Here is a 23,875-nt window from a genome sequence, read left to right as displayed (position 1 = left end):
ATTTCTGTACATACTGTTTGTCCTAAGGCACTTAATGTCGCCCTTGCTTTCACCAGAGTTGCCCATCTATTCCATCATCTAATAAATACAGGTACAGCTCTGACATTTTCTTGATAGTCTGCTACACAAGCCTACAGAAATGTGTCAAATAAAACCTTTTGTTTCTGAACCTCTGAAATGCAGAGTGCAATTGCTCTACAAGTCAACATGAAGCACTACCAGAAATATTTAAATCACCTTTTATTTTTCAAATTCAAAAATAACAATTAGCTTTATTTACCACGTTACACATATCAGATTTAAAATATCATGCTCTATTTAAATATCCGAGTGACAACACTATACAAATAAAATGTTACACAAAATATATTTAAGAAAATGTTTTGGTCTTCAGTCTGAACAATAAATAGACAGGCACTTCTACATATACAAAGAAAAGCAACCACTATTTAGAGTAATTCTTATAAGCAAGATGTGGAAATAGAGAAGGTCTGAGTTTCGAGGACACATGTAACTCTACATGAGGCTTCATGCAAACTTCCAAAGTTGGTTCGGAATTTGAAACTCTTGGGATGTGCACAATTCTGGATTTGCCAGCACCTTCCAGCAGACCCAAACCGTGCTCTCAAGAAGCAATGTGCAATTTCAGTCATTTCCAGCAAATCAAGCTACCTGATCACATTTAGTGCCCAAACAGAAAACAAGGATTGACCAGAATAGCTTTCCACACAAATAACATGAGCAACAAGTCAGCTTCAGTACGTAGGCTTGAGGCAGGGGCAGCCCTACCTGCCCAGCCCTGAAAAAAACCATCTTTTTCCTTACACATTGAGCTCTTAGGGGGCATTTCAAGCAGAATTATGCTTTTTTTGTAAAAAAAAAAAAACACACAAAAACAAAAAAACTTCATCTAATAGAAGGGTAAATCCTTCAGACACACATACACTTTGCTCAAAGTACTGTAAGTGAAGGGAAAAAAATACTCTTCCAGGGTGCAAAAGAACTGAGAACTGTAAATAAAATTATAAAAAACCAAAATTTAAAGTCTTGTAACTGTATCATACCTAGAAGTAAAACTACATTCCCCCAGTTTGTGTATTTTCACTTTACAGTGGTTTCCACACACAAACACCACTCAAGGGAAAATTATTTTCCACCATCACAATTGATGAAAGATGCATTGTGGTAGGCAATCCCTGTTTCCAGTACAGCTAACCAGTCACTGACAGCTAGTTATAGCCTCAAAGTCTTTTAAAATTAAGACCAATATTGAAACATAATGACCACCAGGACCACCAGTGGAAAAGTCAGGACCGAGTCTTCAAGCCATCCCTTCAAATTTTAGTATTACTCTTGATTTCAGAAGTACAGGAAAAAGTTTACAGCAAAAATTCAACTATTAAACATACCTTCAGTGATCCAAACTTGCAAAGTTTTTTTGACTTAAGACACTTATGCACATTACTTTAACAATTTAAGTGTGGATCTTGCAAGCGTGTCCAAATCTTAATCATTTCTTGAGGTTTTCTACTATGCACTAACATTAAGTTTGTGTAGGAACAGATATTATTTCTGTATTTCTCTTCGATATCAAATGTTTTGAAACCTTTGTGTTTTTCCGGAGCAAGCCCGAGCTTCTGAAGGCACATTCCAGTATAAACATCATCAATAGGGTAGAGGAGTACCTGGTCAGATGCATTGTTCAGTCTTAGTGCCAGATCACCAGAGTACAGGAACCCCCCGCCTCCTGCGTACGGGGGATACGAACCTTCATAAACGCTTTCTGGGATGTAGTACTTCAATTTTTTCTCTCTGTGAGGTCCAGCGTCTTTGATCACATCACCTATAAATAAGTCTTTGGCTTTTTCCTTTGATAAGCTCTTCAAGTAATCCAGGATCTGATTGGTATTCACAAAAACATCATCATCGCCCTTAAAAATAAACTGGACATTTGCGCAGCTACTGCTGACCCACTTCAGAAACAGCACCTCTTTCAAAGTCAGATTGAAGAAAGTGTCTCTGTAGTTCCAGAGGAGAATGTCTCGGTGGGTGTCACTCTCAAATTTAATCATGTGTGAAAGGTCAGGAAAATGATCCTCTGGTGGGGTCTGCCCAAGTAAGAAGACCCTTCTGACTATCACATCCCCTGATTCTATTTCCTTGCCCCAGGATTCCCTAATTGCTTGTCTTCTATCAAAATGGGGTATAAGTGACTTAATAGCCAGCAGCAGGAAAGGTTTCTGTTCACACTTGTTTGGCTGATCCATTAGCAATGAGTAATTTCTACACCTCAAATAGAGGAGGAAGTCTTTGAATCTGTCTGGCAAGTTTGCAAAGTCACTAACCTCTGAGTGCACCAAGGGGTCAGGGTCACAGGAACTGAGGGCACTCAGGTTAGAAAGCAAGTTCTCTTCCACGGTCATATTGGAAAGCAAGGACAGAATAGGGTTGTACAGCAGCTCAAGCTTCTGTTGCTGTTTGTTCCAATAAGCTTTGTGAGGAGTGTACTTCCTCCAGAATTTGCTACGTGGTATAACAACACGGCCTTTTGCATTCTTGTCTTGGCTGCCGCTCTTGGAGACTTCCACAATCACATAAATAAAAATGTTTACCATCATCAGAATTCCCAGCAGCTTTAATCTTCTGCGTCCAACACTCATTTCTCATATCTAGAAACAAATTTAAAAAAAAGATTTTTAGCTTTCATCACAGCAAGTTCGTGATATCATTAAAAATGCAAACTACTTTCAAATGCAAGTTAGTAGCCCAAAAATCAAGGTTACCTACACCCCCAAAGAAGCAAAAGCTAATCTGTCTCTAACACACACACACACACATATGGTTTGGGGTTTTATCACCAAGCTGGTACAAATGTGAAGTTTCCATTTGCAGCTTAGGAAAGTTACGCAGCTTTTCATGGTGTCTAAATTAGCCAGCAGTTTCTGCTTCTCATTTAGATCCCCTTTAAACACTTGACTGTATAATAATTAGAATCTGAGCCCTCAGCTTGGCAAAGGCAGACTAAGAAACCTTTTTTTTTCCTGCTAGTAAGGTGAGCTGAAGGGTATAGACTAAATTGCTATATGATAAGGTCAGTTATTTTTAAATTAGGTTTCAAGCTTTTATACTTGCACTCTCACACCTTCCAACTGCGTAATGGGCAGAGCCAAGTTTTAAAGCACACAATCAGTTTCTGACAATTTCACTTGGCTGTTCCTTGGAAGAAAGGCTAACAAAACTTGCCAGCTGCTGATATTCAGACAGAAGAGAACAAGAACTTGGAATTTTTTTCCCCTTCCAACTGGAAAAAAGGAATTCAAACAGTAAATGAAAGTAGAAGTGTAATTATTACTAGGAAGGAAAAAACCTGAAAAGAAATTTAAAAAGGAGAGGTCTCCCACATATGCAAGACTTAGAACAGTATCTGTACATCTTTGTCATACAAAAAGTTCCATGATCCATCTTCAGTTTTTACTAGGGGAGAAAATGAATCAATTCCTCTTTCTTCCACAGCTGACAGAATGCCGGTACAAGGCATACAGTACAAGGAGCAACATGAAAACAGTGTGTTCCTCTAGAGCAGTGCTTACCAAACTAGCCCCGGGGTACATCAATTTACAAGCTCCACAAACAATTCAGAATTAATAAGAAGGTTACAAAGACTATGCTGAAGTCACATACAGAACTCGCTGTCAAAGACATTTTCATGTGCCAGGAATATAAATGATTATTGGAAGGTCAGAAAAACCTAATGTAATAAAGAATTTGTACTGACTGTTGGAAGCCCAGCTGTGAGCACTGCCTCAGGCCCTGAGGTTACAGAACAACAGCAGACAGGGAGGCAGACTAAGAAGTACACCTTGTACTTGCTGCTGTTCTTTTTTTCAGCCACCCCCAGACACCTGAGCTACACTGACCCTTGGTCTCTTATGGTTTCATCACTCTTACTTTGTTTTACTCCTCAACAAGTTACACACTAAACTTCCAAAAATTTAGGAAGAAGTACATCTAAATAATCAGCAATCTTTTTTCTCTTATTTGACCCATAACCATTATTAAATCCAAAAGTGGGTGTGTGGGTGTTCTTCTGGAACTGAAATCCAAAGCCACTCCTAGAAAACACGGCCTCTCAGAAAAATGCCTGTGCTTCCTCAAGTACCATCTGCATATTTATCTGCTTATAAGCTCAGGCCAGATCTACTTTATTTCGTATTTTACTTTCAGTCAGCTATGAAGTTTATGTTCTAATTTTAAAGTAATTTTCTTCCGTACTGCAAAGACAAAACCACACTTGTGGTCAGTGCCATCATTTAAGATACAGCTGAACTGTTCAGAAAGCACTGGGTTTGGTCACATAGACTTCAAAGAAACTTTATCCTCTTTCACTGCCACTAAAAAAAGATAAATACACTGGTTTTCTACATTTATCTTTCACTAGACACAAACACTGGAGAAGGAGCAGTGCTGGTTTGTTGATTTTTTTTTTGTGCTGTTCCACAGAGCTCAGCATGAACATCAGGGCTTATCTGCCCTGTCCTCAACAGCACTTCCCACTAAGCAACAAATGAGGTGGTATCTGACCTATGATCCCGGGACCCCAGAGACAACAGGGTGACTGCTCCCTCCTAGGAACAGCCAACAAACACGGGATTGTCAAGAGCTCAAGCAAAGCTTGATTTTTCAGGATATGCAGCACCACACAGCACATCTGTCACAGCCCCCAGCTTACCAAACTGAGAGTATTCAACACCTCTAAGGCATCTGGATACTTGACCTGAGACTCATCTGACACAATGAGACACCATTTGCAAGGATTTTATTTCAAACACTTAACAAAATCCTTCAGCCCACTATGACTGCAGTCCCCTGCAGCAAATGAGACAGGGATCCTGAGCAGAAAAATCCCTATTTACTGTTGGACTTGGTAGAGCTTTTCATCAGAAAAGGTACAAGTCTGGTGAGGTGACAGTGGTTCCATCTCACAAAGCACAGTGAACGGTATCACCACCACAACCAAATACTCACAGCCTCTATCCTGTTCCAGGCTGTGGATCCACAAGCAGCTGAACCAATTTAATCATCTGATGTAAAAGCCCAAGGTAAAACACCCAATTTTTCCACCTCCTTCGAGTCTGACAGAAGCCATGGCCTTTCACTGTAAATACCTTTCTGAGGGCAGGAGTTAGGCTGTATTTTCTGAGTGGGCCGAGTATCACATCTACATTATCTGACTGCCAAACCCATGACAAGCCCATTTACTTACTGGGGCTGACAAAAGATAAGATAATCCCTATGACCTGCAGGTATCACACCTACCACCTTACTGGTCCAGGACTAAACTACCAGAAATCTGGCAAAGCCAAGCTGCAATTCAGGTATCTAACAGACATCACCACCCTTCTCTCTTTGCAGAGACTGTAACTGGTGCTAGGGCAGACTTGGATGTTCCCATATAACTTCAGTTTAGGGTCTGATATCCCTTACAGCAGCTTCTCATGCAGCACCACTTCTGACAGTGCCAGCAACAGCACGTGCAGTAGTGACACTCTGCTTCTGAAATTAACTGGTTTAGCTACTTAACACATCACAAGCCATATGGAGTCCTTCTAACCCCCTGCGAGATGAATCAGTTGTCTAATAGCTCAGCTCTGTTCAGTGAGTCAAGAGATTTCTGGACTGAGCAACAGCAGTTTTGGAGTGAGATGATGTTGAGAGCCCTGGGCTGTTGTAACGACTCTGTGCTATTTCCAGCTTTAAAGAACTTGAACGCTGTTTATTTTCTAACTGCAAACTGTCAAATCTCTTTCCCCCCCTGAGAATTTTACACAAATCCCCTTTCATATGACAGTAATTAAGAAAACCTTAAGAACAGGAGAATATTGAACAGATATCCGTGCTGCCCTTCTGCAGAAGCCCGTCTCAAACAGCGGTTACCACTGGAAACAGTCAAGGTTTTCCGTGTTCTCCAACCAAGACAGCCTGAAACAATGTTCCAGCTGCAGGAAAGTAACCACGATAGCAACATGCTACTCAAAGCATGAACAACTGCACTGAAATTCAGAGCAGCTGATGTTTGTTTTAACATTACTTTTAATTATTTGCATATACTTGCTTTGAGACACCTTTGAGCATATTATTTAGCTTTGGAGAAATTCTAATCTTCCAGTATTTTAATACCAAAGGACACCAGTGAAACTCAGGCATGGAATTTCAAAATCCGAGCAAATATAGCAAGACTAGGGGAAGGATGTGCATATGTTTTCCTAAAACACAGCCCAAGGCATAAAGAACTAAAAAGGGTTTGAATAAAGGCCAAAGTAACTTCACATTCTGTCTCCCACTAGTTATCTTCAGCACATTTTTGCTCAAAAACCCCTCAAAAGCAACACCAAAAAAAAAACAACAACCCCACCAAAACCCCACACACACATCCAAGAGAACCAATGGTAGTGAGGCATTTGTCTAGTAGTACTCCTCTGATTTTCTGTAATAAGGTTTTAGAGGGCCAGACTTGCATTTGAGCAATGCTTACTTATGTAATTGAACCTAGTCTCACTTTGCCCAACCATTTTTTCAATCTCTCTATATTTTCAACTTCAGTGAATTATCCTGGTTCCTCCATTTTTCCCCACACCAAGAACTTGTAACTTGTCACTATTCTATTACCACACAAGAGAGGAACCCTCAGAAAACACTAATTATTAATTAAAAATATATGACACCATTTTATCTATATACATTTGCCATACGAGCTACATGAAGAACTCTCATCAGTCAGCCTTCTATCTGGTCATTTTTGACACAAAAGTAACAAGAACAAAAAGAAATAATTTAGTACTTTCATTCAGTATTTTAAAAATTAAGTGGAGGTGGTTTTTTTTGGAGTTCTGTATCAGTGGATTTTGGTATGAGGTGTAAGCCTCATACCAAAGCAGTGTGTCCTGCACAAAGACCATGAAGCCATCGTGCACCCCACACAAGGGATGGCTCCGGAGTGCAAGAGCAAAGCAAGACTCCACTTGCAGGCTCTCTGACCTCACCCAAGTCACAACCACAACGGAGCAGAGGAAGCATGTTCCAGCAGCAGCCACAAGTGACCACATTCCTGCAGCGGGCCTCCCCGAGCCGAGCCTGCCTTCGTTAGGTGAGAGCATCATCCACAATCCTGCCAGCAGATGCTCGCTGAAGCCGGCTGCTGCAGGAGCAGTGCAGACAGCCCCTGCAGCCGTCTGTGGGATCTGCGAGCACTACCTTTAAATCACTCTCACTGCTACCACCCGCACGGCAGGAGGGTTTTGTTGTCTGGAGTCTTGCTTCTCCAAGCAATCAGATAACTCACGTTGCTCAGAGCAGTCACATTCCGGTGAAACTCCAGAAGTCACCTTGTCAAAAGCTGCCACAAACCGGTGGGGAAATCCCTACTGCATTCAAGCTTGTGAAAGCTTCATAAGAACCCCAAACTCCCTCTCTCTAATACCTACTTGATTGTGCCTCACACTACTGATGTCAGCTTTCAACTGTGCTATTAAAAGATTAAACAGTTCTTTCATTTACTGCTGAATGCTAAGTTCTGAGGAGCAGAATTCCTGAATCTTCACAGTAACTTTTACTATGTTTCCTGCCACCATCTGGTCTAATTTCAGGTCTTCCCCTACCTCTACTTCCTTTCAGCAGAAAAGAGAAGCTACCAGAACATTGCCTTTTAAGTTGTGCTATTTAAAATAACATCTATGAAACAGAAGTTTTGTTGACTTTATATTGGTGCTTAGAAATACTGCAGCAACACCCACAGAGCCTGCACAGAGTTAATCTTTGCATCAAGTTATTCAACAGTAAAAACTTACTTTAAACTTCCTTAAAACCACCCTATGTGAAATTCCTGCTTGACAGAACACTTAAGAGAAGGAAGAGATACCATCGGCTCACCACTGTCTCTGAATATTTCCAACCCCAAACCAAACTGCTGAAATCCCCAAACCTTCAACCAAAGTAACCTATTTTTTCAGCCATTTTTAAATAAATCAGCTATCAGTAAATCATCAGATTATCCCAATCCTGTCTGTATTTTAAGTTATTTGCAGGTGTCTCTCACAAAAGCTCCGAGTTTGATTGAGAAAATATTTGAATATGGTGCACCTACTGAATTCACTGCAAGTTAGACCTAAATATTTTCCTTTAACCTGTTAAAATTAAATCCTTGGATTGGCTGAAAGAATGCTCAGTTGCATATTTGAATTCTTGTGTTTCTATAGAAGATCAAGGCATATGCAAGAAAAGGCCATTATGAAAAATAGTCTGTAAACTCAGTCCGGGGTTTAATGGATGTGACAATTTTTCTACTGGTATAGACTGCTTGAGTTTGGTCATGGTTTTCCACAGGCATGAACAGGCAACGTAGCTGCAATGTACACCACACCTCCATAAGTCAATTTAAACAATGGCAGTGTCTCGATAAATTAGTGCATCATGCTAACATTACCATTCTGCACTGGCATGCCTGCAGCCACACTAGACAGCTATGAAGGTGTTCCAACTGCTCATGAAAAAAATCAAAAACAAACCCAAACCAACAAAAAACTTGTGATGAAAAAGGTTTGGTTTCTTTGTTTAACAGTAAAAATAGTTTGGGTTGTTGGTCTTGGTTTTTTTTTTTTTTCCCCAGTAATTGAGATTTCACACTGACAACCAAGTGTAAGATCTCAACTCACTATAAAAATTAATACTAAAGTTTAATGTGCCAGTAGTTGAGGGCCTGCGGTAGCAGACGTGACCTGTTTTTCCCAATTCGTTAATGCAGAAAATTCCCATGTCATTCTAAGGTCAGTTCAAGCTTGAGAATGATGACATTGTAAATTTGTTAGGAAAACCTGGAGCTGCCAGCTTCTGATTTAAGAAGAATTTCAGTTTTCACTTGACAGGCATCAGCTTGAACAAATAGTAAATTATAAAGAATCAAGAGAAGGGGTTTAACCAAGTGTCAGCAGAGAAATATTTCTTGGAACAAAATTAATTGTCATTCATCACATCAATTAGAAGTTGGGAAGCACAGTTCCATGGCAGTTTAAAACAGTTTCAGTCATAGCTGACTCATTCCTGTAATTTATTCCTTCCCCTGCACAGTCCCATCTACCTTTGCACTGATTTGATAGTGGTGAATCATTTCAGTTAGCTGGAGGACGATAAAGAGCCGACAACAAAGCAGCAATTAGCTTTCAGCCAGCCCCCATCACCCGACGACGTGCTGCACAAACGGCAGGAATGGTGCAGGAGAAGAGGGAAGGCTCGCACAGCCGAGGCCACAGCAGAGCCCATCTGTCACCAGCCTCAGCTTTCATGTAGCAGCACACTGCTGCTGCTGCTTCCCACCTTCATCCAGAGCTCCCTGGGGCAGCGCCAGACACCCAGCGCTGCTCCACCAGAGGCACAGAGTCCGGGCCACCTATTCCTGGACAAGGTACACCCCGGGCCCGAATGTCTGGCACTCTCTATACCCAGGTGAGGGGGCAGTGGCGGGCCCAGCAGGACCCACCCACGTCTGCTGTTTGCTGTGGGGTTCCTTCCAGCTGCACCTTATCTGCCCATAGTTACTAGAAAGCCAAGGAAGTAGATAAGGAAGCACTTTCCTGCCAGACACTTTGTGCTTGGATCAATGCTAGTTCTGGTGAGAAAGAATGGGTATAACACACTGCAAATATGACTGCTGCTTTCAGCGGGCATTTAAAGAGAGAAAGTCTGCAGGACAGACACTCTCTTCTTACTTTTGTGCTGTATTTGAAATACAACTCATGATTTAGAAAACCTACGCAAAATGCAGATAACCATAATTTCCACAAACAAAGACAACTCATCTGCTCCTGTTCGCTTCCAGTTTTATCTTAAAACCAGTAATTAATCCTGCCTTAACTATATTCCAACCACCTTTATGTCTGCACAGAGAGCAATCATTATTTAGTCAACTAACAAAACCATCCTTCAAGCACCATACCTCAGGCCATCAAAATTCTACCTCTGCTTTGTCTTCTTGCCCACCTTAGACACAAAACGCTCTACTAAAAACTATGTTTCAAAAACAAGAACAGTGTAACTTGGAACGCCTCATGAAGTCAACACCTATCCTTGGTTACCACTGTTACCACTTCTGGGTTAAAAATAAACGCTGGTTTTCAATTTGACTTCCCCAAGCTGCTGCCTTTGTGTGATGGGATACAGAACTGGGAGGGTAAAATTCCCAGCCATATTCCCTGCCAGTGCTACGTGGTTACTCAGAAGTCAATTCAAACCAAATTCATACTGAGAATATTCATGTCAGAATTCTGGGATCTGCCTTTGAACCTACAGTACTGAGCTAAACACACGTTGAAGAATGCAAAACCTACATTTTAAAATGCAAATACATGAAAAATACTTTTGCCTTCAAGTGGTTTTGTTTCAGGTGTAATTAACATTTACAGAAAAAGTTCTTCATCTTTCTGAATAATTCATTTAAAGTTCAGAAAAATCAGTGGAGTTGTAAGCAGAGAAGTTCACTGTCCTCCTTCAAAGCTGTAAAACCTAAGATACAGATCTCGTTCCAGCCTACCAAGTTTATGGAAAAGGAAACAATTTCTCCAGCAGCTTTAGGCAGCTAAAGATGCATATAAGTATCAGGAGGATTTTGTAAAGGATCTTTAAGGCGGCTAGGCAGCTAACTCCCGGTTTTGTTAACAGCAGATAAGCATCTAAACCGATTAGAAACTTCTAAATCCGAGTAGCACCTCCTGTACCTGTTACCTGCACACCAGTGAGCATCCACAAAGCTTGGGAGTGGTTTGAGTAATCAACTGAAGGCTGATCTGCATGGGGTTTAATTGTTTTTATTCAAAAGAAGATCAACAATAAGTTTGCAACAACAATTTCCATCCCAAAGACAGCTTCCCATTAGCAGTTTCTAACTTTCAAATACCAGATTAAAAAATATAATTGCTCAAGTAAGATAAACCAGCACTACATTCAGGATACAGGGCATTCAGCAGCAGCTCTCCTTAAATTCAGTTAAAAGAATTCCATCCTTTCCCAGGCCATGAATTCCCGTATTTGCGTGTGTTACATTATGTATAACCCTGAAGACAAGCAAACAGAAAAGGTTATTTCTCAACTCGCTTAGTTCCTCACTTCAGTTCACGACCCAGCTGCACAAACAGCTACACCAGCACAAGGGGGGGAGCGCAGACACCGCTTCAGCCTCCGAACTGCCCCGGGATGCAGCAGGATGCTCCCGGCAGCAAACGCGGGCAGGAGCCTGCGCTCCCCACAGCACGCACACCTCGGTGGGGCACACAAACCTTCAACCACACCGTAAACTCTCCTGTAAATCCCATACCGATACGCAGGTCGTCTGCCGGCTCATAAACCGCTGAGCCTCGGGCAATTACCGTTTTGTGGGAAAATTAGTCATTCCCAGCCACAAGGCAAGATTTCTTGCTCATTTGATCCAGATAGCTGGCTTACAATTGAAGGGATTTGGTCAATTCACTCTCAAGACTAGCTCTTCTGAGCGTGCTTAAGATGAAGCAGCTGCTAAATTTCAGAAGTTATTTACAAAGACGAACAAAACTGTCTCCAAATTAAATGCTTTTCAATTGTTACTGTTGTATTTCTCCCAAACAACAAAGCTTTCTTAACCAACTGCTGATGGAAACTGTTTAATCAATTCTCCCATGAAAACTCTCAGCACCGCACCCATCACACACAGGGATTCTTTTCCTTACTTAAATGCTAATTGCCTCTCACGAGGCACCAATTCAATCATTCTTCTGCACAGTTCATCACAAGACAGTTTAATGATCCAGCCTTTTCACTGGGTTTTACACGATCTGGAAACTGGGGGAGGTTTATACTGAGGCACTTTTGAAATCCTAAAAGGCTCAAGGAAATCAGTGAGGAAGATACAGGGGAAGAGCAGGATCGAGTCCCGGGTACCTGTCAGTGCTTCCTATGTAAAAGCAAAATGTGACTGGACAGGTCTGACATTTATTCCACAACTTTTGGTCGGTGACGTCTTCACTCTATGCTAAAACGACAGGAAGAGCCTGTATTCCATTCTACCATAATCATCTTTTATTTCTGTGTTGCTGTTTTTTAAACACGTGGAGGGTGCTTGCTTACATAGAGGGAAACAACAGTGAACGGATAAAAAAATCTAAATATATCTCTGTGACATAAATACATGTCAGAACACATTAGGAATTTTTGTGAACCGCACTCACAGGCACAAATTCTTCTCCAAACCACATGAAGCACTGTCCCGTGCAGGGCCAGGAGTTGGACTCCAATGATCCCTGTGGGGATCCCTGTTCCAACTATGATTCCATAATAAGCACTCACATGAACACAGCCCATGACACACCAGAAACATCAAACACTAACCCCATGACTGCACATGCACCCAACCACCCATTCTTCTTCCTAAATTAACTGTTAACATTCTGGTTAAAAACGTATTGGGGACTAATACTGCATATACCTGGAAAAAAAAAAATAAAGTTTGAATTTAAAAAGTAAATTCCTGCCTATTTTCTACCACAGAGTAATAGAAAATGTAATAAAGAGATATACTAAGAAAAAATCCCAAACCAACAACCTGTGAATGGGACAAAGATGGTTTCAAGCTCTTGGAAGGCAATCAATCCTAATGGCCTTCAAGAAACATTAACATGAACACCAGAAGTTAAAATTCTCATTATTTTGATGAAATACGTGTTTTTTCTATACTCTGTGCTTTTTACAGAAAACTTCTTGCCATAATAAGTTCACTCTTGCCAATGTCTTCCATCCACCCTGCCTTTGGCCTATTCTTGACAAGCTGGAGAATTAAACACTTTAAGCTCTACCAACCAGAAACCTTCCAGCCTCTACTATGCAGACTGCAAATTCTTCAAAAAGAAGCAACTTACGGTTTTATTGCTGCAGGAAATGTAACCAAATCTACTAAAAGACAAAGATCTGGAATGCCAACCTGGTGCATTTCCCACAGAGCTGCTTTAGTCACTTGGCAGCACAAGGCACAAGTCTGACAGCACACAGGAAAAGTCCACCAAGTAACCAGCTCTGAGAAGTTTCGCAACCTGCCTGAAGTCAAGATTTTGCAAGATCATCTGACACATTTGTCAAAAATTCAGTGATCTGTGGAGAAAGAACAAGTTACCAAAGAGCTTGGTTGAGGATTTGAATTGATACTGCTCAATATTTTCCCTTCCCCTGGTTAATTTGGAGCAATATGACCATACAGGTTTTGGTCAAGTGCACGGATCGGTGACAAGCCAGCGCTGCCTCCTGGCTGCCGTGATCCTGACAATATCGGCTGTGGTAGGAGACACCATCACGTCCTATGTTTCAAACATGATCAGCACTGACACAGCGTTTTGTCACCACCATTTTTCCCTCCTTCAAGTGGATTTACACAGCCAACAGAAAAATCACTGTCAGAGCTGGATCCACTGTGAATACAGCTGCACCAGGTGGCAGTAAAATGACAATTCCTCAGAGTCTCAGCACTCACAAGTCGCCATGGAGCAGCGCTCCTCTTAAAGACTTGGTTCTCCAAGGAATCTTTGCCAGGGTAGGCAAGAAGTTGAAGACTCATATCCTCCTTTCCCTCCCCCCCCATCATATACTCTGTGACTTATTCATACAGACAATTGCCCAGATTTGCCAGCACAGAATGACACCACTTTATCCACTCTCATTTCTCATCAAACACTGCTTTCTCTCTGAGCAAACACCACCGCTCCACTGATCTCCTCAGCAGCATCTTCATTGCCCAGAAGTATTTAAAAAAATTCAGGATCATCTTCCAGGCAATAATAATTTTTCTGACTACCAGTGACACTGTGTTCGTTAGGAACAATCTCTGGGGAGATTAGTGAGCTTTACCTATTATGAAACAGAGCATCAGCCAGCTAGCACTCCCAGCCATCTAAAGCATGACCTTCAAAAACAAGTCCCTTCAGCAGTGCTACCTTGCTGCATTTTCCTCATCGTGGGGAAAAGAACGGAGCACAAATACAAGCAAAACCCCTATACAAGTAACAAGGCGACAGAATTACTTTAATACATTCTATTTTTTTATGCCCTATCCATAGGTTCCCTACAGCCATACAGGTCAATACTGCACAACATCTCCTGGAGAAAGTCACACGTTCAAAGCAAGCAGCAAAACCAGGGTTTCTTTTAACCCAAAATATTTTGACTCCATCTGACAATACTATACTTTTAGGTACAAGACAAAGATTCTGTATTTCAATCCATCTCCACGGCAGTATTGCTTTTTTAAAGATATCTATCTTGTCGAGTTGTTTACAGCCCCAGGAAGAAGGGCAAAAAAAAATAACCCAAGTCAAACCATTACAAATTAAATCTGCCGAATGAGAAAAGCTGATTCTCCGTTTCGTTTCCTCCACGCATTTCGTAACAATTCAGCGCTCATTCAACACCTCCGGTGGATTATCAGGCATCAGGGCCGGTTCCCCCCGGCGGCAGGGCAGCCTCTGCCAGCAGCCTGGGCTCTCCAGCCGAAGCGAAGCGAAGCGAAGCCCGAGCGTGCCAGCCAGCCGAGTGTCATCTGCCGCCGCCGCCCCACCCTCCGCACACGGCCGCGGTGACAGCACCCGAGCCCGCCGCCAAAGCGGAACTGCAAGAAGAACACGAAACGCCTTTCAGCAGCTTGGGAAGAGAATGGATGCCGGGCTGTCTCTCTCTTTGAGACGGTGAGCAATAATTTACCAGAAATTTCCTCAAAAGACAACGCTGTAATCATGTTTCCTCAGTAACTCGCAGATGACATGTAATTTTGTGCACGCATCTTTCCACGGCCAGACTAAACTTCTTCTGTGCCCAAACCGAATCTTTCTGTCCAAAATATATTAAAATTAAAAAAAAAAAAAAGGAGGGAGGAGGGAAGGAGAAAACCCCACAAGGAAAAAGAAAACAACAACCAAACCACGTAAGCTCTTATTTTGCATAGTTAAAACTAACCATGAGTATTTAATAATCAACCCCAATAGCACCGAGCATTTTGGGAAGTCGGATTAAAGGGTTACTCAAGTAACTTTCACCACAAATTTTTGCAGGATGACTAATGAGTCGCGAGCTGCAGTTTAGCCACAATCCCTGCGAGTAACCTGAAGTCCCCTCCTGACGGGGCACAGGATGTGTCAGGAAGTTTGACGGAAAAAGCATCACCTCGTGAAAGAGCACATATATTCAGGCGAACTCCAGCAAAAATACCACTTTCTCCCCTATCAGGTCCACCAAAGCCCATACTTCAGTGCCACTGCTTCAGCACTACGCTGTCTAGAATCCCGACGCGGATGTTAATAATTAACCTGCTGGGTCGCAGCGGGCTAATGAGGTGAGCCCAGGAGCGCTGCGAGTGTCCCCGCTCCTCCACCGCCGCCCTGCGTCCCTCCCCTCCAGCCAAGGAGCGGACTGCAGCGGCTCCCGGCACTGCCGCAGCCCCACGGCTCGGGCTTTCTCCGGAAAATCCTCACGGCTTCGGCAGCCCCTCCCCACGGTTAAATGAACAAACTAAAATAAAATCTAAAAAAAAAATTAAAAAAAAAAATTTAAAAAAATTAGAAAGCGAGGACAAACATACGGTGGGCTGAGCTGGCCTGACTTTCATCCCTGCCCAGCAGACTGCGCCTCTCTCCGCCGTGCTCCCGCCGCTCTGGCTGCAACATGTGCCGGCTGCCCGCGCTGCCGGGACTCCGCGCCCGCGTGCTGCGACCCCACCCTGCCGCCGCCTGTCACCTCCCAGCCGGGGAAGGGAAAAGCCCAGCCCTAAAACACCCCCGGCTTTACGTCTCCGGCCGTTCGCCCCCCGCGCCGCCAGCTCACAGCGGTCACCACGCAAACAAGCGAGAGGCGACGGGGAAGGAAAACCTCAATTGGGGCTTTTCCAGCCCCCGTCCCTCCTCAGCCGCTCCGGCAGCGCCGATCCCCGCCGGCCCGCGGGGGCAGCCGAGCCCCCCCGCCCGTACCTTGCCAGGTTGCCGCGGGGCTCCGCCGGGGTTCTTGCTGCCGCCGCCTCCGCATCCACCATGCTTTGTCCGGCCGAGGGCTGCCCTCGCCGCGGGCTCCCACCCGCCCGGCCCCGGCCTGCCGCCCCACCACGGCCCTCGCGGCTCCGCGCTGCCGCCCCGCTCCGCCGGCCCCCGCAGCAGGCGGGGATCCCGCACCTGAGGGCGATGCCGGGGCGGCGCCGAGGCGGCCGCGGAAGGGCTGGTCCCCCGTCCCAGCGGGACGGCGCGCACCCCGCCGCTGGGTCCTCAGGGCCGGCCGCGCCTGAGGTGCGCGCGGCATGAGGGTCCCCGCGCGCGCCGGGGCCGTCCCTGCGGTTAGCGGAGCCGCGCCCCTGAGGAGACCGCGCGGGCGGGCGGGCGGCCTGGCTCGGTCCGGCCCCGGCAGGACACGGTGCTCTCCCGCCGGCCCCGGCACCGCCTCCGAGCCCCGGCTGTAGAACCGGGAGGTATTTACCGCAGAAAAGGTGTTCGCGCTATTGGAGGAGCGAGGGGAAGGGGGCAGACAGCGCCGCGTTGCCGCTGTCCGCCTTCCAGCCGGCCCAGGTGCTGCGCCTTCCCTGTGGGCACGGCCCCACACCGGCACCCTCCTCATGGCGGTGGCCCCGGTGGCACCTGGCTCCTGAGGGCTGGTGACACCTGGCCCCTGAGCCCCGGTGGCACCTGGCTCCTGAGCCAGCCCTGGTGTGCTGGCAGCGGGCGCTGTGTCCCTCTGTGCGCATCGCGGGTCGCTGGCCATTCCCTTAGGACAGTTTTCCCTCGTGGTTTTTTTCCACACGGCCTCAAGCAAAAGGGGAAAACCGCCCAGCCCTGCGGAGAAATGCCGTGCCACATCACTTTTTAATGTTTCGTCTTTGAAAGAAACATTGTTCCTTACACCTGGCTCGGCTTTTTTGGAAGTCTCCAAAGCTTTTGCTAACGAATCCAGGAGGGAGAAGCAAAGGGGTCTTTCGAGCTGTCAAGGCTTCCCTTAGTAAAGAAGTTCGTGAGAATTTCTGATTTTGGAAATTCGCCTTCCAGTGATATTAAATCGTGCATGACTCATTCATTAGTAACCTCTTTTCTTGTTGTTGTTTGCTTACTTGCTAGGTTGATGAGCCTACCAATGCTAGCCAGACATCCCTATGGAAACAAACCAAAGGAAACTCTCAGGAACCCAGGATGCTTACTGGAATAAAACATAGAAACGTGTGCTGCTGCAGCAAAGAGGGCACATCTTGTCGTGGACAGATCAATAGCAACCAGCAGACAGATTTACAGCCCCCACCGACTGTGAACCTCTCAGCTTTTTGTCCTACACTGGATGAAAGCAAACACATGCCATTTGTTCCTATTTTCAGCACCTGCATTCTCAATCCAGTATAAGGAGAGGCCCGACCAAAGGAATTGTCTCAATGTCACCTGGCGCAATCATTGAAAAATTGTTTTCATTGCAAAGGGAGGGGTAAGAATGTCCCTGTGATCCATGAAAACACAGGTTATTCACTTCCATTTTGCAGCACTCATTTCCACCAGAATTCAACAGCTGGTGTGAACAGCCCTAAAGACAACCAGTTTGGGAAACAGCGTCAGTACCCACTGCACATCCCCAGGTCCCCATACTCTGTGTGTTAAATATGGCATGCCAGTGGGAAACCTGCTGCAAGTCTCTTGGAGCTGCTCTAAAATCTTCACTCGGGAGTCTGGAAGAAAAATCCCCATTCACAGTGCATTGGTAGAGACGTTGCACATTTCATCCCTCTTCAAATATTTATATATGTACTTCACGTTTGAGTAAAGCTGTCCTTTTCATCAGAGCAGGAAGACTACAGCAAAGGGAGGAATTACCCTAAATTGGCAAACATCATTGTCTATTAAGTAACACAAGGCTTTGAAAGGAGAATTGAGTGTCTGGCAGCCAGGAGCTTGGCTCCACTGCACAGGAGATTTCATAATGGTATGTTTTGAGATCAACTGTAAAAAAAAAAACAAAAAAGAAAACAAAATCACCTAGAGCAGTGTATCCCATGACACTGGGTGCTAAGGAGCCTGGAAAAACACGTTGAAGCTAAAAGGGTTGGTCATTGCTGAAATGGTCTGCTGCCTTTTGGGGAAAGACATTTTCCCTCCCAGTCTCACACCCAGGCCCTGCCTGCTCCTCTGTAATCAGAGCTGGTCACGAGGCTGCCTTTGGAGACCTTCACGGGGGCGAGGTGTTTTAATCCAAATGTGTTCCTTGATCCACTCAGCAGCCAGGCCTCAACAGTTGTCCGAAAGCAGGAAAATACCTAGAACCAGCACTGGCATTGCCCACAGCAATGCCTGACTGGGATGCCCCTGCTGTGCTCAGAGCAGCTGTGCCCTAAAAACCCCAGGGGAGGTGAGGTGGGGGCTCATTTTGCAGCCCTGCTCTCCCAAGCAGGCCACTCAACCTTCCCTGGATCCAAATCCATGCATCACACCAGGCAAAGTCCTGAGCCCCAGGATGTTTCTTACCTGGTGCTGCCAATTTACAGGTCCTGGGTGGGGCAGGACAGCAGGGACCACATCTCAACACAGGTGTGCAACCTCTCCTGCATGGCTGCTTGTCCTGGGGTGAAACCAAGGGAGGCCTGGAAAATGTGTGGGTAAAGTTGTTGTGCAGTTTGCTTCCATGGAAGAAGAAGCAGGATTTTCATGTTTCAGGTCTGTATAGCCAAGTTTTGTGATAGACACAGCAGTAAATCATTGCGCCTTTTTTTTTTTTCCCCTCTTGAGAAAGAGAGCAAATCCTTTTGACTGCAGCAGCTTTAATTTGGTCTCAATCTGGAATAACATTTTTGCCTGTGTATTCAAAAGCACCACCTTCACTCAGCATCATGATGCAAATGGTGAGATGCAGTGTACAGCCCTTGTCAGGGAGTTGCAGAGCACCAAACATTTCCCAGGAGCTGGATACTGGGAAGTCTCAGGGCACGAGTGTCACATCACTTGGTGACACAAATTCTTGTTGCCCAAGTTTTTCTACAGGTAGCATGGCATGCTCCAGACAACCAGAAAAGAGGATCTTTTAAAAAGATTCAACTCTTATTTTTTATCAAGTTCAAAATAGTTTCTGGGGCTTTGTTTGGTTTGGGTTTGTTTTTTTGTTGTTGTTGTTTATTTTTTTTTGGGGGGGGGGGGTGGGGGGTTGTTTTTTTGGGGGGTTTTTTGGGTGTTTTTTTTTTTTTTTCCCCTCCCCCAGGCTATTTATTCACAGTATTTGGGTTCACCGTAATAAAAGCTGACCTGGGGACTGCTGCTTTTTACATCAATGGAAGCGAGTTATGTACATTGGTCTTTTCTCTAGCATTTGCCTGTTAATTAATAATTGGTACATTGCCAGGAGCAAAGGAGAAGTAGGAATGAGATTCAGGTTATAAAATCTTCAAGGTTATCTCGCTGTCCCTGCAGCAAAGCAAGAGCGAGAGGGGCGGGACAGAGCCAAGGTGCTGAGAGAAGGGGACGGGCTGTGGGCCACTCGCCCCAGGGCCATGTGCTGCATTCCCGGAGGAGCCACATCCCAGCGCTCCCGGAGCTGCCGGCACGTCCTCCCGCAGCGACGGGAGAGCAGCAGGTCCAGGAATTTCCCTGTCTGCTGCCGGGATTCCCGGGAACCTGCCTGCAACCACCCTTGGGAGCACGGCTGGCCCGTCCCCCACTGCAGCGCCCAGCTGGGCAGAAACACGGAGCAGCTGCTTTCCCTGAGTCTGGCACGGCTGGCAGCCGCTGGCGTTATGGAAGTGCTTGTCCCAGAGCCCTCACACTGTGTCCAGAGCATGCACCCACATCTCTCAGCCCTTGCTCCAAACTGTGCTCCCACCCCCCTCTGCTGAAAACGCTGCAGGCACACAGGTACTGAAACACCTCCTCCCCCCTGTGAACACTCTCTTGGCTCTCCTGAGTCAAAACCCTTCCATAAGGACAGCTGGAATTAATTTTCTGAGCTGGACCAGTGCTTATCCAGGATACCGATCTGCCTCATATTTGTGGACAGATTGGTGTGGCTAGAGGACACTTGGAGAGCACAGGACAAACCCAAGCATGCTTCTGTGACCAAAGAGAACAAGAACAGGAGATAAGAGGCTAAAACTTAAATAATGACTAAAGACTAAGGATTTCTCCTGTGGCATGCAAGCACTTCAGCGGCAGTAAAAAAAAATAAAAATTAAGAAGAAAAGGTGACATGCAATTCAAGCTGGAGGATCTCAGTTCCTCCAGGAATGAACCTTGTTTTTCCCACCCAAATGTTTGAGCCTGGAATTCAGACAAGCGAAGAGCCTTTCCCAGGCTGGGCAGGGTCTGTCAGCAAGGCTTGCCAGCAACACGAGCACGGCATTTCAGTGGTCTCCTCACACAGTCATTTCCCCACCTCCTGGCCCTGCCACACGCAGGCCAGCCAGCACAGCAAGTGCTACAGAGGTCTTCTGCTCCACTTCCCTTTGCTTTTGTACCTTGGTGGGATGGGAGAGCTGTGGCTGGCAGGTTCAGCTTTGGCAAAACCACTCAAGTCGAAGAGATTGGCACATGTGCTTCAGAACACCACTTTTTTTTTCCTCTGGAGCATTGCAGCTTTGCTCTTGCAGGCACAGCAGGACAGGACATAGGCTGTGGAAGGGAAGTTGCTCCTGTTGTGCTGTGTGCTGCCATTTGCAAGCTGTGGGCAGAGCTGCACTGTGCTGGTATTGATTTGTGTTTGCCAAGAATAATTACTCCTGAGCTGCTTGGATTCAGATCAGTTTCCCTGCTCTGGAAGGACGTACCTGCCTTTTTCAGACACAGGCTGCAGTAACTAACACTCTTTGCCTCCATGTGGGGTTCCTTTTCCTTGCAGACACAAGGCAGGCACCGCAGTGCAGAGTGCAGGATGCAGAGTGCAGAGAGGATGGAGAAGAGTCCACTTGAAGTTCAATTTCTATAGTAGCAGAAACTGGTCAATAATTATTTTGCAAAAAACCGAATAGGCACCTGCTCTATACAAACCATCTTTTTTTGTGTCCTTGAGCTCCTTGCACCTCTCCTTACCTCTGTTCAGAGGCATCCTACTGTGTTTTGCAGCAAGACCTGAAGAGTTGCAGAACAGAAGCTCTGGGTGAAGAGCCAAAATCACTTTTCTCCTTTGTTTACACCTAGGAAAAATTGTACTGGACCCACTTCAGCTAAACTCCTTCTGCCTGGCTTTTGCTTTTTAGCAGATGCAGTTTTAAGCACCAGCAAAATCCCAGGTGAGGGAAAACTGCCAGTCCTCACATGTCACTTAGATTTTTCCAAGCCATCTTGATTTCAGGCACCTCCTGGATGAGGCTCCCTTGGACTGTCACAGTGCCAGCTTGGGTAACTCCAGTTAAAATCAGCCCTGGGAGGGTGCTGGCTTCCAGGCTGGCTGATTCTGGGTGGCAAAGGAAGCTGTGCCAACATCACTGGGAGGTTTTCCAAGACACTCCCAACACTGGGCAAAGCTCTCAGCTTTGGGCACAGCTGCTACCACAGTGAAATCCTGCTCAGCCCACGGGAGCTGCACACCAGTGGCACAGGCACTGAGTGTTTTGCCACCAGGCCTGGGGGTGGTGCTTCTGGCTGAGGACTCCTTCTTTGGATGGCAGGAGCAGAACGGTCACCAACACCAGGATGAAGAGAGTGCTTGGGCTTTATTTATATGGTGGCACCGTTGGGGTGGGACCTACCTGGGCTGTTTTGGAGCACCCTCCAAGGCACTCATGAGGCTCTGTCCAGAAGGAATTTGTGCCAGCCCTCTGGGCTCTCTGTAGGAGAGCAATTACAAGCCTTGGGTGCAGGGACCTGTCCAGCTGGTGCCCAGCTTGCAGAGCACCCTGGGGCCTCACTCCCAGCTCCCTGTCCTGCACCATCCCACCACTGCCAATGGCTTCTTCCACCAGGCGCTCATGACTCACCTGGTTTCTCTCAAGACCTGCCATTTTTCTCCTGTAACCATTTCAGGTGGATTTGTGCTCCTAAAAGCCACCCCAGAGGCCATGGGCTATCTACCATGCCTCAGTGCTGACTTAGACACACTCCTTACTGCCCAGCCCATGGGGTTAAGGATGTGGCCCCCGGCGCATCAGAATTACAATAGATCAAAGGAGGAGATCACAAAGGTTTTCTCCTGCTATTGTAGGATCTGCAGATAATAGATAATATAATAAATAATTCAGAAATAAAAAAAAAAAAAACAGAACAAAGGGAAATTAATTAATCCACACATCAAGTTTTAACATCCAGCCTCACAGCCACAGGTTAGTGAAGAATGACATGGAGGGAAGATATCTCCTGCGTTAGGGACTGGGATCAGCAGCACAACTGGAGTTGATGAAGGGCTTTCCCTATGCTGCTTGATGGAGAAATTCCCCTGACATGGATGTGCTCACTATAAATAAATAAAACTTCAGAAACCAGCAGAGATGAGAGCTAGCTTTGTAAATCAGTAAAGCACTGCCCCAAGTACGGAATCACTGCAGGTTTTGTGCCTGATCCTGTACACATTTAACCTCCCCCATGTTAATAGTCCTCTGGAGTTAATGGAGCTGTACTAATTTGGAATGGCTGGAGATTAAGCCATTGGGGTTAAGCATTTCAGGCAGCTCTGATTGCAGAACGCTGCAGTTACAGGGCTGTTGGATGACTCAAAGGTGCTCCCGTGCTCTGGAACAAAAGCATCCATGGCCATTACACAATGTCTCCAGCAGCCCTGCAATGCAGCCCGGGTACAGCACTGGTCCTTCACAGGTTTTTTCTTCAGACTGAGGAATCCTGTCTTGCCGGGTGGGGAAGGGAGCAGACACTTTGCCCAGTGCTGCAATGTAAAGCTAAGTTCTTTCTTTCGTTCTCCCTGGGTATGTACCAATGTTTTCCAGACACTATTTCACTACTGTTACACTGCTTGCAAGCATCTTAATTTAAATCCCATTATAGATGCAGCAGGGCAAAATAATCTGTCCACAGCTGAAATAATAAACTGGAGTGAAAACATCCTTGGGCTGTGAAGAGGCTAGAACAAGCACTAACTGAAATGTATAAACTTACATAACATTATTTACAGAAAGGAGCCCAATTGTCAAAGGCCCTAAGAGAGCTGGAACATGGGAATGTTTGTTCTCCTTGCAAAGAATAATTAATTATGCAAGTTTATAAATTCCAGTTGCTTTCCTTGCTCATCTCCTGATGTGCCTAAGGACTGCCTGGAAGGTATTTACAGTTCCCAGCCACTGGTTCTAGAGGTTTTTTTTTTACCTTGTACTTCTGCATGCCATTGCCTCACAGGATCTTGGAGCAGGAGATTAACTCTACACACCTCGTTCCTCGGCCACGGAAAAATGCAGACTTGTTCTGAGGTCCTGCAGGAGTGAGTTTATTTTAGGGACATGCCTGGAGGAGGCCACCACATGTTTTTCAGAGGGTGATGGGGTGGCTGCTGCATTCTGTGAGTGCAGGGAGAGCCCTGAGCACATGCAGGTGGCTGGGATCAAGCAGAGACGTCTTTCTTTCTCTCTCTCTCTCTCTCTCTCTCTCTGCCTGGGCCACTCATCCACTCCTGCGGTGGCTTTGCTTATTTGTCCCTTTTGCTGCCAAGAGCAGAGACGCCATGAAGGCTCTAATGCCCTCGAGGTTTGATTTGCCAGGCAGGAAAAGTGCCACTAATTACTGAAATGCACTATAATGCACTATATAGTTTCCTGGCAGTGCTGTGTTCAGCCAGGGCTGCCAACTGGTCAGAAAACTCAGGAAATTATTGTTGCCTCCCAGGCTCCTCTCCGAAACACTATGGATTTTGGTTTTGTGCTGCGATTGCTGTTTTTCTCCCA

At 45.5% G+C, this 23,875-nt stretch overlaps 1 protein-coding gene across 7 annotated transcripts; it reads right to left on the bottom strand.

The window, feature by feature from the left end:
* Nucleotides 1-225: 225 nt before the first annotated feature.
* On the bottom strand, nt 226-21,020 carry B3GNT2 (UDP-GlcNAc:betaGal beta-1,3-N-acetylglucosaminyltransferase 2). 7 transcript variants are annotated; one of them, XM_041404450.1, is made up of 3 exons: nt 20,819-21,020; nt 18,534-18,649; nt 226-2,669 (listed from the first exon to the last, which is right to left on the bottom strand). In XM_041404450.1, exon 3 carries the CDS (start codon nt 2,658-2,660, stop codon nt 1,467-1,469), a length of 1,194 nt encoding a protein of 397 aa, XP_041260384.1. In that variant the 5' UTR covers nt 2,661-2,669; nt 18,534-18,649; nt 20,819-21,020; the 3' UTR covers nt 226-1,466. The 7 variants fall into 7 exon arrangements, with proteins under 7 accessions (XP_041260384.1, XP_041260382.1, XP_041260383.1 ...); XM_041404448.1 differs by lacking the exons at nt 18,534-18,649; nt 20,819-21,020 and adding exons at nt 14,761-14,886; nt 16,020-16,320; XM_041404449.1 differs by lacking the exons at nt 18,534-18,649; nt 20,819-21,020 and adding exons at nt 14,761-14,886; nt 15,635-15,969.
* Between the last annotated feature and the right edge of the window lie 2,855 nt (nt 21,021-23,875).

This window comes from Onychostruthus taczanowskii, unplaced genomic scaffold (assembly GCF_017590055.1).
Source record: "Onychostruthus taczanowskii isolate IOZ18803 unplaced genomic scaffold, ASM1759005v1 scaffold21, whole genome shotgun sequence".
Lineage (NCBI taxonomy): Eukaryota > Metazoa > Chordata > Aves > Passeriformes > Passeridae > Onychostruthus > Onychostruthus taczanowskii.
This window is presented reverse-complemented; position numbering and strand designations above follow the sequence as displayed.

Coding starts and splice junctions, on each gene's coding strand:
- B3GNT2 (XM_041404450.1), bottom strand. CDS start 2,660: ATGAGTGTTGGACGCAGAAGATTAAAGCTGCTGGGAATTCTGATGATG.